General features: G+C 39.3%; 2 protein-coding genes across 16 annotated transcripts; both read right to left on the reverse strand.

Annotated features, from left to right (window-relative positions):
* Positions 1–61: 61 nt before the first annotated feature.
* On the reverse strand, positions 62–12,443 carry si:dkey-177p2.6 (uncharacterized protein LOC568712 homolog). 2 transcript variants are annotated; one of them, XM_057352731.1, is made up of 2 exons: positions 11,761–12,443; positions 62–2,878 (listed from the first exon to the last, which is right to left on the reverse strand). In XM_057352731.1, the coding sequence occupies exons 1-2, from the start codon at positions 11,913–11,915 to the stop codon at positions 2,182–2,184; spliced, it is 852 nt and encodes a 283-aa protein (XP_057208714.1). In that variant the 5' UTR covers positions 11,916–12,443; the 3' UTR covers positions 62–2,181. The 2 variants fall into 2 exon arrangements, with proteins under 2 accessions (XP_057208714.1, XP_057208715.1); XM_057352732.1 differs by lacking the exon at positions 11,761–12,443 and adding an exon at positions 5,924–6,325.
* A 662-nt stretch (positions 12,444–13,105) lies between these two features.
* Positions 13,106–17,562, reverse strand: cdca4 (cell division cycle associated 4). Of its 14 annotated transcripts, none has more exons than XM_057352716.1 (4): positions 17,271–17,562; positions 16,666–17,034; positions 16,406–16,483; positions 13,106–15,290 (listed from the first exon to the last, which is right to left on the reverse strand). In XM_057352716.1, the coding sequence occupies exons 2-4, from the start codon at positions 16,698–16,700 to the stop codon at positions 14,426–14,428; spliced, it is 978 nt and encodes a 325-aa protein (XP_057208699.1). In that variant the 5' UTR covers positions 16,701–17,034; positions 17,271–17,562; the 3' UTR covers positions 13,106–14,425. The 14 variants fall into 14 exon arrangements, with proteins under 14 accessions (XP_057208699.1, XP_057208707.1, XP_057208706.1 ...); XM_057352724.1 differs by having other exon boundaries at positions 16,406–16,430; positions 16,666–16,771; positions 16,886–17,559; XM_057352723.1 differs by having other exon boundaries at positions 16,406–16,430; positions 16,666–16,774; positions 16,886–17,559.
* Positions 17,563–19,776: the final 2,214 nt, after the last annotated feature.

Consider the following 19,776-nt stretch of genomic DNA (forward strand, 5'->3'; position numbering starts at 1 on the left):
AACATAATAATATATATATATACATATATACAGTATATATATATATATATATATACACACATACATACAATACACACAAACAAAAGAAAACAAACGTTTCAAGCTTACAAAGCTTAGAAAGCCACACACTCATTACATACACAGCTCTCAGCATTAAAAACAGACTACTGAAGTGCTGATGATGTCACCAGAGACTGCCAAGCATGTTTTATAAAATCTGAGTGTAAACTTAGTGAGCATTGGGTTTCTTTGTGGCTGTGCACGTCTTGTGAAAAGGCAGGGTTGGGCATCTCTGAGGTTTAAGGGGGGCAACGTCTTCTATGCTGACAACTTCATATAAAGCAAGTGCTGAAAGCACAGTTCTTTACTCTATAGGAAATGTTGTCAAAATGTTGCTTTTTAATTTAGTTGGAATGTCTTAATTTAACTCAATTAACTTGTGACTTGAATCTGTAGTATTTTGTTTACAGCCGTACAAACAGTAATGATTAAGACAGTTAAAACTTAGGCAGGAAAGACATTTCGTCATATTCAAATATTTTGATTTGAACCGCTTGATTTGTTGCCCTATTCCACATTAACCAGACAGAGAACAAAGCCCCTCCCCTTTGCTCAAAGTGATTGGCTGGGGGGAGAATGGTGCCCCTCAAGGCCCCACCGGGGGCGGAGCTTATACCCAACATGCACACCAATGCGAGCATACACATACCAGCTGTTGTCAAACTCTCAACGTAGCCTTTAGCGCTAGCAAGGATCTCCACGTGACAGAAGCTGTTCGCTTTAACCCCGATCCACCCCCCTTAATCTCTGTCTCTTGTTCTTTCCCTTCCCCCTGTCTTAATGCAGTCTGCAGCATGTGGCTCTAAACTCACTTTCCGCAACCACAGTCTCCTTGATGTTGTTCAATCTGTAGACACACGAGTCACACAGTGAGATAAACCATTTAACCATTTAACAAACTTCTATCATGTGAACTAATGACTGAGATGGCTTAAACACACCTAAAGATTGATATAAAGGAAAGAGTAGACATCGGTTTGGACCCCCGTAGCAAAGGGTATAAGCTCGGACATTCAGAAACGGTCTTCAAGACCACAAGTGGCAGACATCCACAATAAACCTTACGCAGTCTAGATCACACGAATGAAGGATAGTAGGAAAGGAGATGTGGACCCACATTTGGGTAATGGCTTCTTTAGAGGAAACCGCACATTCATGCTAAATGTTTGAAAAGCGGCAAACAACCCACGCAGAAAGCATTATGCGAGTGAGAAACTCATGCAAGTCTGTATGCGGGTCCACAGAGTGTGTCGTTCATCGTCGGCAGTCTTCATTCTCCACTGTAGGCACTATCGTACGAGGGATTCGAGGATGCCCGTGTCTGACAATCGTGTACGTGAAAAGTAGAAATAACTTTAAAGTCCAGCAAGTGATTATAAAATATATATCACTTTATACGCAAGCGACAGCCGATTCTGATACCAAATGATTCAGAAAAGTGCCGGAAAGGCTTAGAAGAAATTTCTGCCAACTTCTACAGCCATAGCTTTGGACTGAATCCTACCATTTAAGGACAGGCTCTCCTGTGAACAGAGAGTCCTATTTAAAACAATCACCATGTTTTGAAAGTTATTGAGAAGAATCTATTAAAAGACAGTTGTAACAATGACAGTCTTTGTATAGAAAGAGCTCTTGGTATCTTGAAGAGGTAGTGTGGGTGCTGCATGTGCATGACATGATAATCATAATTACTGACAGTAAATGTAATGCTTTAGAATACAGTGGAGATCAGTTCACAAAAAATAAATGTCATTTATCTCATCAAAAGCTACAAAGCGTCCGTCGCGATCCGTTATTTCTCCATTTCCTCTCGAACACATCTCGCGAGTCATGTTCCGATATAAATAAAAGCATCAAGAGTAATACTTTTGTTTCTGAAGTCCCTGCATATTCATCTTAGTTTGCTTAAATATGAAAGATGGCGGCGTAAGCTCGACATCCGAAAAGTCTTAAAAATGTGCATTTATCCTACAGTGAGAGTGTGTCAGGCAGTTTCTTAGATAAATATATCAGTCCTTTGTATAAAAATAGATCAAACATTTGTTTAAAAAAACATGGTATTACTTCCCATAGAAAACATCGGGATGGCTGTCTGAGTGAGGACCCTGCGGTGCAAGAGGTTCAGGAGCTCACCAAGATCTCCATGATGTGGTCCAGGTCATTGAGGTCTGAGAGACAGAGCTGTAGGCTGCCGTTGGAGGTGCAGCAAGAAACATTCTTGAAGCCATCGTCCCCCCCGCCGCTTCTCTGTGCAGGAAACGGCAGAACAGAATTGTCAGAGGAGTCATACATTGATGTGTCGATGTCCTCAAAGATGTCGTCCAGTGGCAAGTCAGTCAAGTAGCTGGTGGAATTCGTAATCTCGAATGAGCCGAAGAGCATATCCGACGATCTTGCATCCTCCTCAGCTGAGAGGGACGGTAAAACGGTCTCGTTTTCGGCACCACCTAGCTGGACGTCCTCTGATGCGGTGGTGAGGGGAAATGAAGGGGACAGTGCTACGGTTAGGGGTGGAGGACAGTCTAAGGGCACAGGTGGCAAGTCAGGGAAATGACGTGGGGTGGAGGCATGAGGGAGCGAGGGGCCGAGTGGGGCTGGTGGCAAACACGTTTCCCCCTCCTGTCTCATCTCCTGCTGAATCTGGCGGAGGGTGTTGGCCAGCAGAACCGAACGATGCAGGCTGGGTTCTGCCCGCTGCTGGCAGTTTTGTAGCTTGTCCAGACATAAGTCCAGCACAAGCTGCCTCTGCTGAGGATACGGCAGGACCAGGTCCTCACACGAACACACCTTACGTTTCACGCCCCGGCCCAATGTGTACCTACAGATGAAAGCAGAAAGACAAGTTCAGAGAAATTGTCATCATCACAGCCGAATTTTATCCAAGAAGATAAAAAGAACACAATAAAATGATGTGCAGCAAGCAAGAAACATTGTATAGGTGTTGTTGCACCATTTACATTTAGTAGACACTATAAGTGACAAATGAGGGAACATGTAGCATTTCTGCCAAAGTTCAGTTTACATGCAGGAATAGTATTTCTGTTACTAGAAAACAGAGAAGTAAACAGCATAAAGGTGGACAGTTTTTTACTTAAAGGGATAGTCTGTCATCATGTACTCACCCGCTTGTCATTTCAAACATTTATGACTTTCTTACGCAGAACACAAAAGAAGATATTTTGAAGAAAGTTGGTAACCGAACAGCGCCAGCGCACCCATTCACTTCTGTTGTATGGACACAAAGCCAATGCAAGTCAATGAGTGCTGTTGCTGTTCGGTTAACAACTTTCTTCAAAATAGGGCTGCTCGATTATGACAAAAATCTTAAGAGTACGTTTCATGATAAAAACCGTAAAAGTTTTTCCTTTGCGTTTTTGAAAAGTTTCACTTACACATGACAGCGTTATCGAAACGATCTGCATTTACATGGATCCGAGAAAACGAATAAAAACGATGTATTACGCATGCCAAGCCAGTGGATGGCGCTGTTGCGCTATAAAGAAACCCAACGTGCTTGCGCACATCCGCACTGTTTTAATCTAAAAGAGCTTTTAATACACTTTGTCGGCGTGTATTTATAGTATTGTGCATATAAATACTATGTCTACGCTGGTTGTAGTGGTGCAGTTAATCTACTTTTTGCTGGAGAAATGATAATAAGCATGTCATGCTGCACAAACATGCAGCATGGAGGCTGCCATTATTGTTTGGGGAATACTCGCTCGTGCCCTGAACGCATTATTATGGAGTTATTCTGCGGACTATATTAAAAAGGAATTGCAAACTGCATTTGCAAATGCGTTTTCTATTTGTCGTGTCAAAATTGTGACATAATTCAAACGCAAATGCAAACCGTTTTCATTTGCATTTACGCGAACGTACGATGTCTGCCAAATTTCAAAAGGAAAAGCAAATATATTTGCAAATGAATGACCTGTGTTTTACGAGTTACGACCCTGCCAAATTTAAATCGCAATAGCAATTCCCCATATGCTATTTCACTTCCTCTGGCGTCGCGTATTAAGCCTGCCAAAACTCAAATGAAATCGCAAATCCCTTTGCATTTGCGTTTCCTCTGACTTGTACAGAAACCTGTCAATCAATGGCGGGGGTGGGCTTATTCAACGGGGTGTGTTTGTATCGGGAAGAGTCTTGAGAGTCTGTCACTGCAAACCTTCAGTTTCCTCCATACTCCCCTTTGCGATTCATTGCTGCATGGCATTAGGCCTACTTAACTTGCTGTGTTTCGATCTGAGGTCAGTAGTATTGTCAAAGACGGTTTTTATTAAAAGCTGCTAATATTAGTTAACTTTAAATCGACTCATTTTGTATTAGTATGGGTCTATATATAGGCTAATATATCTATCTATATAATCTAAATGAGGAATAATCCCTTCAATGGTGTTTACAGAACACAATAAGGAACATAATATGCATTTCCGCCTAGACTATCTGCACTTACATGAAGAAAGAACTACAAACAAGTCTGGGGAAACGTTACAGAGTATTTCAACGCATAGTGTGCACACAGAAGTGACATGAGACCAGAGGTGGACAGTAGTGAAAGTCGCGGTACAAAGGTGCTCAAGCGTGGAACAGATCGTGCAGTGTCGTCGCTAAACATTATCTACTACGTCATTATGCGCATGCGCGGACGGATCGTGCAGGCATCCCGGATCGTGTACCGACAATACCCATGCGCACGACGTCATCGTTTTTGGAAAGCGCCACCTTCAGAAATTAAACGGAAACGATAATCGTTTTCAAAAACTTGCATTTTCAGTCCAGAAAAACGCCGTTTTCGTGTAAATAAACAGCCAAAAAGCATAAAAAGTTTTCTGTTTTTAGTTGAAAACGGTCTCGTGTAAACGGCCTCTTAATCCCGATTATTTTGGCCAGTATTGAGATCCCGATTATTTAACACGATTACGCATTAACTTTTAAACAACATAGAAAAATAAAAAAAACTTGGCTTTTAAACTGTAAATTCAACTGAACAACGAATGTAAAGAAATAGCACAGCGCCGTCGATTAATTGCACAGCCCTACTTCAAAATATCTTCTTTAGTGTTCTGCGGAAGAAAGTAATACAGTTTTGAAATGACAAGCGGGTGGGTAAATGACAGAATTTTAAATTTTAGTGAACTACCACTCAAATTAAAGATGGTTACAGATTTGTCATTCACAATTAGAGTGAAGTGGTTTTGTTTAAATAATGGTGCAGAGTTCACTGTGTTGCTCAATTTATACATTATATTACCATGCGTAATATTTGCAATGTGATACATCAACACAGAATCTAATGACTCATCACTACACACACACAGACCATTGGCACACTTGATAGACACTTTCTATGCACGCTTTCGCCCTCATATTTTCCTGTTATCAGACATACAACAGATAAAGTGAAGCTTTAACTTGACAGGCTCTTTCTCCTCCCCCCCAGAGAGAAGCTTCCACAGAGGCGGAAGCATTAGCTGTAGCTCCTCCCACCTGCGACTGCAGTACACTTGAGAATAGGCTCATGCTTCATTAGCACTCCCTTCTCACAGTGGAGGAGTATATGCAGCACATGAGCACAACTCTTATTGCTGCAGCTGTCAAAACCTATCAAGTGCTTATAAGCCGAGAACTTGATTACAAAATTTGAACAATGTTTTTTTTATTTTAAGTATTCAAATTCCAAATCACAATATTTCTGAGGTTCATCTCTATCTGCACAATCAAGAGTGAAACGGTATGGCCTGCGGTTCTGCTCTTTTAATCACGAGCGTAACTGCTCAGTCAGACAGCTACCCCGGATCTAGAGAGATGGATTTTGAGTGGAAAAGGCTGTAAATGCGAGAGACCGTCTATCCACCTCTGCGCTCTCAGCGGTGTAGGCGGCTCCCCCCCCATCCATCACTCTGCTGAATGCAGGCAGACATCCCCCGCAGGTCTGGTCAGTGACTGCTCTTCTCTACTGCAGGGTGCACAGGAAGCTCCAGGAGCCAAGAAGACCCTCTAGTATTCAAAAGCGAGACGGATAAATTAGAAGGCTGTCTAAATTTCTGTTTGGGTGATGGAGACCATAACTAGTCATGAAATTTGAAATGAATTGAAAACGAAGTGATGGAGAATATCTTGATAATTTATCATTTGAAAATGCCACCAACACCTTTAGACCGAAACAGGTTTTTTAAACACTTAACTGCCTGAACATCAGTCTGTGTGTATGAGAGCATGCATGGTCGGTAGCTTTCAAGTGTGTCGCACTATGGGTAAGATATTATATAACCCTCCAATGAGCACTGCTGGCTCACTCCTGCTCAGCCTTATAGGTGCCTTTCCTACATAGCTGTCGCAAGGCTTCAAAAGGGGCATTTTGTTTTCCTGAACATTTCACAGCTGAATCCACCAGGAGTACGCGGTACACTTGGAACAGCAACAGTAGGCTATAAATGGAATGTCAGCGAGCAAACAGGAAGACTATGGAAAAATAATATAATCAATAAGAATATGACAGAAGGAAAAGGGACATGAAAGCGTTCGTATTAAATATGACTCGTCGCACTAAATAATATCAAAACAATCTGAGAAAAGAGGCTTGCATGATGGCATTAGTCAAGAAAACACAAAAGCCGAACAACTAAGAGTTTGACTCTGTCTCTACAAAGTCTCCCGGTTTGAAATCATGGGCTGTGAAACAGCAAGGCATAATTTAAATTGGGCCCCTCTGGTTAGACTGGCCTCTGTGGTCTGCTTGCCATGGCAACAGCGGTGGATGAGAGGCTGGGGCTTGAGTGGCACACAGAGTCTGCAGCTCAAAGACAATAAGCACAACTACGGAGATGGCCATCAAAGTGGGTTCCACAGAGAAGACAAAGGCAGCGTTGCAGCAGACCGGTGACTGATAGGCGTGACTTGGCCTAGACAGTCACCATGTAAATTGTAAAAAGGACTCAATTTATTGACAAATGTCCTGGTGTAAGTTCAATCACAGTTTTAACAGCTAAACTTAAAGGGATGTTTCACCCCCAAATTAAAATTCTGTCATCATTTACTCACCCACAAGTTGTTGAAAATCTGAAAAACTTTATTTATTCTGTCAAACACAAAAGATGATATTGAAGCATGTGGGAAACCAAACAGTTCTGGGGCACTATTGACTACCATAGTAGTTTTGTTTCCTACAATGGTAGTCAATGGTGCCCCAGAACTGTTAGTTTACAAACATTCTTCCAAATATCTTCTTTTGTGTACAGTGTAACAATAAAATTTATACAGGTTTGAAGCAACCCGAGGGTGAGTGAATGGTGATAGATTTGTCATTTTATTGTGAACTATCCCTTTAATGACAGCACTTGTATTGTTGTAACAATACAATTAGAGACAGCAATCTGTAGCATCTTACAGATTTTAGTGTTGTTGTAAGCAAAGCATTTATGAGAGTTGGAAGTCATCATATAAGAGGTTGATCATCTGAAGAGCAACAATGTACATCAGACCGCTATTTTTAGATCCAGCAGCATTCCAATGGACGAATAAACAGGGTAATGCCAGACAAAGAGGCATATCAGTTTTACTGAAGTTAGTGTGATAAAAACGTAATTTCCGTCACTGTTAATACTCTTATAAATAAAGTTCTAATATATTAATGAATGAAAAGAAAAGTAGTAACACATACAGTACTAAAATGGTCCCATAACAGACTGGTATAAGTGCTGCTTTAACTCATTGGCTGGTCTAAGTTACAATAGTTAGTGCATGAAAGCAAACCAAACTGACATAGTTAAACTATCTTTTAATCTCTTTATTCCTCTTTCACGTTTTTCCTTTCACCCCTCCCCAATGCTCCAAATGGGGCGTCTGCTCTAAACCTGAGGCACAAGAACAAGGACAAAAAATATATAACATATTGATCACGACTCCAGGCATAAGGTTAGTGCACGAGATAAAGTGGGAACTGAGAAGGGACAAAGAATTGAGTTGAGGAGAGCAGGAAATTGACAGGGAACTGAGTGTAAGCAGGAGGGAGTAGGTGGCAAATAACAAGTCGAATAGTCCCGACGAGAACCACTGGGCTGACAGGCCGGATGTCTTAGTTTGGGCAGCTTTGTAACTGGGCGGCTCCAATACACTGACGAAATGTGACTCAGAGACTAGTCACACAGACAGACATAAAGAGACGCTCATAGGATGCCTCTTTGCCTTAGTCTTTGAGTCACATGTAAAACCAAACTCTAGTATGTTCTTACATGAATCAATGATTGCCTAGTTGTTTGTATGTTTGTTAAACACATGTATAGTTGTGAAATGGATAGAAAATACTGAGTATTTATGTGATTGAACTCTTATTGTGAGGATTTAAACAATGATATTTCTTTCTAATTTAAGACTGCAGAGGTTGATACTTGGCTAATTTGCTTCAGAAAAGAAACAGCACGAGACAACTGCAAACTTTCTGCAAGCCAAAACATGTTACATTGTAAAGTACACAGTAGGGATGCAGCGATTACCGAGGTTCACTATTAACCGCGCTTAAGAACGTAACAGTTAATCAATCGTAAAAGCTCCGTTACACCGCATGTTTCTGTTGCACGGAACGGAAACGTAGCAACTTGCACAAAATGAAATCAAAGTTACACCAGCGTGCACCAGCTTAAAGAGCCGTGCTTATCAGAGACACGGAGGCCACGACACACACTAGATTAACTATGGCAAAGAGATCAAACAGCCAATCTTACAGTACATTCACAATCAAGGCTGTAGCGTGACAGTTGGGCTTTCAGTGCAACGTAAACAAACAAAGCGGCATGTAAATTAACGGAATAGCACACTGGACAAGAAGCGTCGCGTCGAGGACAGCTCACAGGATGTGGTCATTCTGTATGCGCAAGCTCAAATTCAAAGTCTACTCCTGATGTAAGTTGAACCAATTTAACTTATTTTATGTTATTATTTAGCGAATAGGTTCTATATACGTTGATAAATACATAATAGTTTGCTGTAAACGAAAACAGCGGGGAAATAAAAAGCATGTGATCCGTGCGCGCTAGCTCTTAAAGGGACAGCAGCATAATAAAAATATATGTTTTAAAGGGGAGGTTTTTTGCCTACTTTACCCAAGTTGATACAGTTCTCTGAGGTCTTTATAAAAGAGATGTGACATTTTTCGGTCAAAATATTTCAAGGATGAAGCACAACGCCACTATCTTTACCTTGCAAAAAACGCGTTCTCAAGAATGGCCGCTTCTGAGCGCTTCTTCCGTATGATGATTATGGGCACTTGATAACCACACCCCCAACTTCACGGAGGTGTGTCCACGCCCGTACATTCTCAAGCTACCATAACCGTTGAGCGCAAGCGTAAATCCTAAGATTTAGAGATGGCTGCTGGAGGAGACGAAGCGGTTCAACCTTAAGTTATATGTTTGAGCCAGAGTCGGAAGAAGAGGCATCCGAACAAGTTCGGATTGGACAAGATGTGTCTACATGGTAAGGTTTTTTTTACAAACTTAAATCTTCAAAACTGTTTTCAACAGTCACGTAGTCAAACCGGTTCAGCTCGTAACAAACCGTGTTGTACTGCTATGATTACATCATACTAACGTTATGTGTTTCGCTAAAACAAGTGCATGCATATTAGTTTGTCTATGTAACGATGATCATATGCTAGGCTTGTTGTTTTTGCTTTATTGCAAGTTACATAAACACAATGACGCTGTTACCGTCATGTTACACAAGTTAATTGCGCTAATGTTGTTGGTGACCTATAGTACTAGTTAACTCGAACTCTTTCCGGAGGATTCCCATTAAAAATAAAAAAGAATCCACTGCTCTCGCGTCTTCTCGGAGGCTGTGACTCTAAATAATGATCTGTGCACCCAACAACAGAACACTTAGCACGAACTTTTGCCATTGCGTTATTACAGATACACTCGTGTCACTTGCAAAACCACAATGGCACGCCATGGGTGGAACCGAGCAGACTAAGGGGCGGTGATATTACAATAAGATCATTCTCCTACGTCAGAAGAAGTGCGTTATCTGAAGCGCAGATTTTTTTCTCATGCTTTCAGAGAAAGGCGTAACAAAGCAAAATGACTGGATTGTACTTTTTCACATTTTCTGGGTTGATAGATGCACCGGGGAACTGATTATAGCACTCAAACACAGAAAACAAATCGTATTTTCGGGAAATGTCCCCTTTAATGCTCATCAAACAACAAAAAACGAAGACAAAACAGACTCACTGCTCCTGACTGATCAACTTTAATAACTTTAATATGGTTTGATCTATATTTCAGTATACTGTGAACAGTGTGAAGACTATGAAGTGTTTTACATTTGACTCCTTTATTCAGTTTCTGTACCTAATAACCACAGTTGGATCAAACCGGAACACATAAAAAGCACTGTTAATTTTGTGTGTTTGCTTTATTACATTTATTTGTGCTGTTGCTCATAATTTGATCATTTGTTCTAATTTTATTACAAACTGATTGACTATTAATATTATCGTTTTATGGTATTATGAGCTTTTTTATTAAGATTGCATAGGTAAAAAAACTAACTAACTAGACATTATTATTTATTTATTTATTACTTTTTGTGGCAGGCAAGTACAATTTTTGTCAGTGCCAGTAAAAATGCATAATAATCGTCATAATCGTGCAACCATGATTATTCCTCTGACTATAATCGTACCAACAAAATCTATAATCGTTGCATCCCTAGTACACAGTCAACGGATAGACTGCAGGACACAGAACTTGTCAAATAAAACATCACAAACTTGATTTATTCAAACAATTGTCTTCACTGTATTTCAGAGTATTCACATTATATATATTATATTTTTCCTTTGATACTGATATTGCTCTAAGTTATCCAGAAAAAAATCAGTTGAATTCGAAAGCAGCTATGCATTATACGTTCAATCTATAATCCATTAATAAAAAGTGAAAGGTCTACACAAGCGTAACTACACACAAATAATAACGATAGATATATAAGTTCATACACTTAAAAGTTTACTTCAATTAAAGGTTTAGATTACTGCGATTAATCGCGTATGACGACAGGTGAACAGTACATCATACATAGTATTTAGACATTAGTCATCGGGATTTCTGTATCACGAGCAAATATGATTCATACGAAATAATAAACTTTAGGAAATCTAAATACCTTTGATCATAACTCTTGCACTCTTTATATACTTTTGGAGAAGAATGCAAAAGGGCATCATGAAAATGGCATAAACGTACATTTTAAGTTTGAAAAAGAACAATAATTGAAGAAAACTGTCGGTCACGTTTCGAGTGACCGTCAGTAGGGTCCAAACATCGACCCCGCTACGCAATCACGCACGATTTAACGAGGCTGAATCCTCGTCACGATTTAACAGTTACATAGGAAAACACGGAGAATCAAAGTTTCTATAATCTCTGCTCATAGTAATCAAAATATATACATTACTTTCAAATTATTTTTGAGGTGACTATTTACTAATGAATTGAGTATATACGGAGTAAATTTCAACTCATCAACACGAACTCAAATCGTTAATTTACGTGAATTATGGTAGAATGTAACTGTTCATTACTGGTCAATTGTATAAAAATATGTTACAAATCAAGACAATATTGTAAAAGACCTTAGGCCAACTTTAATTCGAAAAGAGTTTGTGACTAAAAGTAACGTTAGCGTTACCTTGACGAAGAAAGGGCACCATCTCCTCCGTCGGGCTCAACTTCCTTCTTCACAACAGCGGACTCCACATCCACTCGACACATCGAGACGGCAGAAATTCCGTTTTTTCTTCTTTTCATGGACGCTTCGAACTGAGTGATATCCCGTTGACCCATACCATTATGTTTGGTTCAACCAGTTGCTTCTTTGTTAGCGTTTATTCAAAACCAACTAACGTTACTCACTAGACACGAACGCACGCTGCTAGCCTCAGCGGCTAAAATGACGGAGATGCGCAGTGAATTAGCCAGTTAGCTAGTTCGTACTTGGTGAAGTACGGACACAGTTTAAATTAAACTAAAATAATTTAACCCGAGATCCACGAACGGTCGCTACATTCTTCTGACCGATAGAAAAGATCGCGTGTTTGAATAGGTCGCTAACTCCGCGCTGAGCATCTAACGTTAGTCCAAAGTCTGAACATTATTCTACGCAAAACTACGCGACCGTCCGCGTCTGTACACAGGCACGACCACAGAACTCTGGCTACTGTAGAAACAACGGGAAAAGAACTCAGCTGATTGACGGTCGTCAGGTGGGATGGCAGTAATTGGTCGAATGCGTTCTCAGTCCCGCCTAGTAACTGCACATGATTGGTGAAGGCCGTGTTCTCTCCTCGCCTCCTTAGTCTATCACATTCATCCCTCTGACATGCCCACAGACCAAAAACGTGACAGTTACTGTAGGAGCACTGGCTACCTCCACGCTATCACATAGTTGCACTGAAAATGGCACGTCGTGGTTTTTCGAATTTGTTTTCTTTCTTTAACCAAACCAATGTCCATTTTAAAGCAAAAGACCTGAATGCATCCTTAGATTATTGAATGTAATTTACATATTTGTATGATATAAATGTTTATTTCTTAAGGTTGCTTGTAAAAATGCTTTTGTGTGTAACAGGCTACGTTTAGATAATAGACCATCACCACAACTACGTGGGTTGGAAAATAAAAAAACTTTCTGACGTTCAATCTAAATAAAATGTACAGTAGTGGTTGGATCGTGGGATTTAAACGCTGACGCTCTTTGCGTCACGTTCACTGACGTCACATACTGTATGGGCGGATTCTCTACGAAAAATATGAACCCTAAAAAATGGAACCCTTGACGTTGTTTTCAAAATTCCTCTTAATTTCTTACAACGTGTTTTATTGTTGCAACTTATTTTAATACAAATAAAACATTTTTTCAATCCCCAGTGGAGCTCAACGTTCATCTGCAGACTTTAACGGTGTATTTATAAGGATAGTACTATGATCTTATTATTGGTTAATGCATGAAAAATCACACAATACACGTTTTTATAAGTTGTACCTTTTATTAAAAAACGTTAAAAAAGCTACAATGCTCATATAAAATGTTTATACTCTATACTAGTTTAAGATCATACAATAAAACATTTCTCCTCTTGAACTTTAAGTGTGAGAATGTAAAAGAAAACATTTATCCAAGTGTAAAAACGTATGGCTTGCACAAACATAGTTTATGCCAAAGTTAATTTTAAACAAAACCAAATAATATACAGTATGTCCTAGGAAGGAAAATTAAGGATAAAATAAGAACTCATGATGGCTCATTTTATATATAAAAAGAATACTGTACTACATGCTTGTTGAACACTTAATGCATAGAAAGTGTGTTTTTACACTCAATGCATAGAACAGTTCTTATTATGAGGGGTCCAAAGATCTAAAATAGAGATATACTTAAGCCACCTGCCAGTAATAAAATGGTTAACACAAACCAGTAATTGATGCAAATTAACAGATCAAACCCTAATTCTGTGACAAATTCCAACATGTTCCAAATTGAATGAGCAAAGGCCTTGGTTAACCAAGACAATTAATTTCTCTAGAGACAAAAAAGCCACCCCGAGTTTGACCACAGCCAACACTCACTGTAAATAAATTAAATAAATTAAGTCACAATATAGAATGGGCTGGCCCATTATTTTTCATTTGTTGATAGGACAAATATAAGAACTTTGATGTCTAACAACAAACAAAACTTATGGCTGAGCCGATTGACAGCTCACTGCAATTAAATCATGAGAGGAAAAAAAATACTGTGCAAATGAGCACGTAAATTTAAAACATGTGTCATAAGTTTACCTGCCTTTACTATAATCTAGTACTTAATGATGTTCCTTCAGTTTGTGGACTGTGATAAACAGAAGAATGCGGAGTTGTCGCACATACGAATCTAATCTCTTTCATTAAAATCAATTTGTAGAACATGTACAGAATGTACAGTAATATTTCAAGCAGAATCTATGGTAAAAATATATATATATTTATGTACAAATTTTAGACAATCATTTGTCTCGTTATGAAAATATCCCAAGCTTTACAACTTCTGTATACATTTTGTTCTGCACTCCGTAGTGTTATGAGGATAACAAATAAATTAAACAAAATAGCATGTCTGGACAGACACATACAGAAGAAGAAACATTAAAACATACAAAGGGTATGTAAATAAATGGTCTATGGTCAGCTTGTTAAATCAAAGCCATCCTTTAACTCTTGACACTGTAAGGACTCGCTTTATTTAACTCGCTTTCCATACAGAACTGAAAAGTCAGTAACATTAAGACAGATGTGTAAGTCTCAGAATAAGGTTTAACCTAAGAGCCCACAATGATTTCCATGATGTGATCTAGTTCATTTAGATCAGAACGACAGTTTGGGGCAGACACTATAGAAGAGGAACCATGTGAAGGTGCCAAGCTGTCAAGCAGGTCATAAGGGCCCATCTTGGGTGCACTCTGCATGCCAGTAAGCATGGTGTCCAGATCATAGTAGGATGTGTCCACATCTGAGAATAACTCCTCAAGTGCAGAGTCAGGACCCGGGGAACTGTTTTTTATTTCAAATGTCCCAAAAACTTGTCCTATAGTCTTCGGACCCTCCCTGGAAGGCTCATCTTCTGTATCGATCTCCTCGTCTTCTCCTGAGCCTAGCCTAGAGTCTTCAAGGGCCTCATCGTCCGTCTCTACATCGCTCTTTTCCCAACACTGCCCTATACTTCCTGCCAAACACACGTTGGAAACTGCGTCGCTAACTGAAACAGAGCACAATGTCTCGTCTGCTACCACCTCCTCTTCTCTGCAACCTTCGTAACTGATGACGGAAAAGAGCTTAGGTTCTGCATCCTGCTCCCGCGACCGACAGAGAACCTCAGTGGCAACCAAGCGCTCAGACGGGCTCTGGCCAGCACTGCAGAATGCTTCGGTGACCACCTGCCAGCTGCCATCATGGGTCATCTCCTCCTGAATCTGCCTGACAGTGTTGGCAATGAGAACCGAGCGGCAGAGGTTGGGCTCCACCAGCATGTGGCATAACTGGAGCTTGATGAGGGACATGTCCAGCAGCGACTGCCGTTGCAAGCTGTAAGAAGATGCCATCCTGGCGCCCACAAGGGTTTCTTCTGATATCTCTTCTCCACCATCAGAAAACTTGCGCTTGGTGCCCTTGGAGAACATGTTTAGCCTACAGAAAAGAAAGGGGAGAGGGTAGGTCAGTTCACTGTCCGTGTTTCTCCCTTCTGCAAATTTTATTTGCATGTATTTAAAAAGATATAAAATAACGTATATATAATTAACCCAATCCAAAATGCTGTTGTTTATGTAAAATGCATTCACAGCCTACCAGAGAAATAGAAAAATAAATATCATTTTTGTAAAATAAAAATTAAAAAAGAAGAAAATGGTCTCAGTAGCAATATATTGTATTATAAAAAAATGTCAGGTCAGTTAAACTACAAATGTGTGAATAATTACTTGTATATAATAAGGGTGTAAAATGTCCCTGCAATTTCATAGGGACCTTGGTGATTGAAGTCTAAAAATCAATAAAGTAACCAATCTATGTATATTTTTCGAGGTCACAGACCACATCTTGCGTTCATGCTCAATCCACAGGAACCTAGAGTAAAGCACGAAAGATGTTTTCAGGTCTTTGTTTCAAACACTACATCAAATGAATAAGGTAACAAAATGTTGGAATTGTGCTTCAAGCTTTGATTATGAATAAAAATTGAGTGTAAAAGTAGATACCCCAAACAGTAAGTTTAATGTGGAGAGCGACAGTATTAAGACGAGGACTCCCTGTCTCCGTGGCCAGCCAACCAGGGTTACAGGAGCCTAAAAGTAACAAACATGCATCCAGTATAGGAAAAAACACAACCAGCATGACAAAGCACATAATCTGTCATCACACCAGCTCTTGGTCAAGTTTGTGTGCGTGTATGTTGGGAGGAGTTGGGACTGGGAGGGGGCACAAGAACCTCTGATCAGCTACTTTTGTCAAATACTGGTGGGTAGGTGAGAGGTGGGGAAGACATAGGACGATAGCTAAACAATGGTAATGAGTAACATTTGACACATCAAACTCTATGCAAAACAAGCAAACCAACAAATCCATTGAGTGCAAGCACACAAATACCACCACATAAATTGCAAAGTTGTTTCATGTTAAGAGGGATGACTTAACATAATGGAGATGATTTGCTTGACAGTCAGTTACCAAAAAAATCACACACAAGAATTTGAAACCCATAACCACATTGTTAACCAGATATATTAATGGCATGGTGGTTTGCCTACCTGAAGCATGGGTGACATCCCAGCACTGTTGAAAAAGAGACCAGAGTGCAAGCTGACACACATCCACTGCAACTAAAACTACAACCATCATACCAGCACTGCATTCAATTATTACAAGTTGTGCAGATCTCCATGTGACCATTTGTATAACTCATTTATTTAATGCAACATGTGATCATCAAAGAAAATTAAACTAAAATTGTCAGTGCTAGACTATGCAATTCTTCTAGTAGCTGTGGTCTAAACTAAATCAAACTTACAGCATTTGGTCATTCATCCACAGTGAATGTATCATTGCTCATACAGGCTCCACCCAGCCAGACTCACTTCCCCTCCCCCACCGCACTGACGTGGTCAAAAAGTGCGCTACTGGGTAAGTAACAAAATAAATAAAAACCAGTAAAATAAGCAACCCACTCTTAATACGAAGGTTCGTTGCACAATAATCCACTGCATAAATATAAAAAGGGAATTACTCACAGGCTCCCTGACACGTGAGACGGAGAAACAAAGGTATAAACCCTTCTGCCGAGACGACAAAGATGGAAGCCATTTTGATTTTTTTCATACGGGTCCGCTTGGCTAGTCAACTTCCCATCGTTTACGGCCAACCCAAACAGCATCTTCGACTTTTCCAAGCATTTAACGTGTCGACAAAATGTACGTGAGAGTAAAGTATAGTTTTGAAAACACATGACATGTATAGGAAAATAACAGAGGCGGCTAATCGTGGACCGCGCGGTCACTTCCGCAAACATGCCGCTTTTCGAAATCGACCGCGCATTTAACCATCGCGGATCTTAATATGTAAAACTACATAGTCAGAATGTATTGAAATTACACATCACAGTACGTTCAAACTTACCTCGTGTTATTTCTTTTCTTTGGCGGCGGCGAGCGTCATAAGCGTTTCATAGGCCGGGTTTAATACTGAAGGTGTAGCTCCTTCGCCGTCGGCCTCTCCAGCACAGATTGCAGTGAGCATACGGTGAGTAGCGAGATGCGGCCAGCTGCAGCAGTGAAAGGGCCGATGGGGGCGGACGCTTGCATCTTGATCGACAGCAGGCCATCGCAAGAACGGGGAGACCCGAACAAAAGCGTCTATGGTTCTACCCTGGGCCCCAACTTCAACAATGCGCGTCTTGTTTTTGAAGAATTTAAAAAATTATCCGAATTTAGCACCCGAATTTATGATTTCATTTTACAAAGTGCACATGTGTATTTCGAACGATAGGAATCAATTAAATCTATAAAATAACAATTTCATCGTGATTTCAATAACAATTTCAAACGTTAAAACATACGTTTTACGATTTTTTAAGATCATAATAAACAATTTAGTCAAGTGCTCCTAAACTATGTAACTTTAGGCTATATTAAACTGATTATGTATTATGGACAATAGCTAACTAACATAATGTTGACTGTTGATTGCATGGGTATTGTGTTTGTCAAGTGTTACCGCTCCCTTATTACCTAAAACACTAAGAATCTTTGGTAACACACTTTACAATAAGATTGTATTTGTTAACAATTATTGAATGCATTTGGTAACATGAACTAACAATAAACAATACTTCTACAGCATATTTTTGGTTTATGTTAACTTACTAACACATTTTAAAAATCAAATGTTGTAATTGTTAACATTAGTTGCAACATGAACAATTGAATTGACATTAACATTTACAAGGATTAAATATGTTAAAAACTATATTGCTCTCATTGTTAGTTCACATTAATTAATGCATTTACTAATGTTAACATATATAACCTTATGGTAAAGTGTTAGCAAATCTTGTTTGGCAAAAAACATTAAAGCTCCATCCTGATAATCAGAATTAGGTTGTCAATGTAATGACTTCCATTAGCTCCTTTTTTTACCAAACCCTTAAAAGTGCAAATGTATTGAAATTTTCTATATATGGGAATCTCTCAGCCATGATCTGTCCTGCCTGCAATTTATTCAGAATGCTGTTGCTACTTCTGACAGATACCAAGTTTTTACACTAATCTTGGCTTTTCTTTATAAAATTAAGTTTAGGCGACTTTAAGTGTGTTTGTTTTAGGGTTTGTTTAAGGATGTTTTAAAGTGCTACAAATGATTTGAACCATTTTGCTAACCTCCATTATTCAAATGTATGTCTATAAAAATTGAAATTGTAATAGATATACACTTATGGATCACATTTTTCATGAATACTTCCATATGGCACTTCTATATAACGAGGCAATTACAACTAATGGCTGGAATAAACTACAATTTTTTAAAATATGAACAGATTTTTTTTAAACTAGACATCATACACTTGCAGACTTTTTGAAAGTTTCAGATAGAAACACACTAACTGATCAAATCTGCAGACTGGCACAGACCGGCAACAAGTCCAGACTGAAAATCTGGGCAGAATCCAAGCAAAAGTCTTGTAGTGTATTTTAGCCTTAAAGCCAATTACAAGAGGCGTAAACGATTAAATAACTTTATTAGTGTACACTATGTACAATGAATAATGCAAAATCTCAATGCGTTAGACTATTTTGTGTCTCCATCTAGTGGTGTTACACCTGACTCAGAAAGCGGTGCTCTGGGGCCGGTTGCACCAGCTGTGCGTATGTTACAACTTAGCCTAGTTTTGACTTAAACGGGTATTACGTTACAACTTACGCACTACTAAATATTTTTGAGTTGCACCATTCAACTTAGTTGAAGCGTAACGTTACGTTAAACTAAATATTTACGGAAGCCTGAATAGAATAGCAGAATCACTGAACTAGCGCGCCTCCGTGTGTGTGTGTGTGTGTGTGTGTGTGTGTGTGTGTGTGTGTGTGTGTGTGTGTATCCATCTGCCTGTGTTATGCATGTAAAAAAATCATCTTTTTTATTTCATTGGCAGTCGGCAGTAAAATGAAATCACGTATAACATGTCATTTATTATGATTTGATGATGCTGTATTTGTTTATTAATTTTGTTTAATTAGAAATATTTAATACCTATTATGTTATTCATAATTAGGTAGTATTCCATTTAATCAAAACTTATTTTCACCGTTATTATGTTCTGTAAAATAAGTTTAAATCAAAAACGTTTTGAAATTCACAACATTTCAACACAACTTTTCCTCACGAATTCAAAGGCTGCTATTGGACTATTGAAGGTACACGTCATATTATGCGACTACGCATCACTTTACGGAGAGCTTACGAACTACTAGCTACGTTCTGCCTTAATACCAAATGGAGCAACCGAATAACGTACAGAGTTAGTTACAAACTAGCTATTAGTTACAAAGCCTCTAGTGTGGACTTTACGTTCTCATTTAAGAAAGAACTTACAAATGGCTGGTGCAACTCTACCCTGATCCCCTTACTA

Source organism: Triplophysa rosa, linkage group LG15 (assembly GCF_024868665.1).
Source record: "Triplophysa rosa linkage group LG15, Trosa_1v2, whole genome shotgun sequence".
Lineage (NCBI taxonomy): Eukaryota > Metazoa > Chordata > Actinopteri > Cypriniformes > Nemacheilidae > Triplophysa > Triplophysa rosa.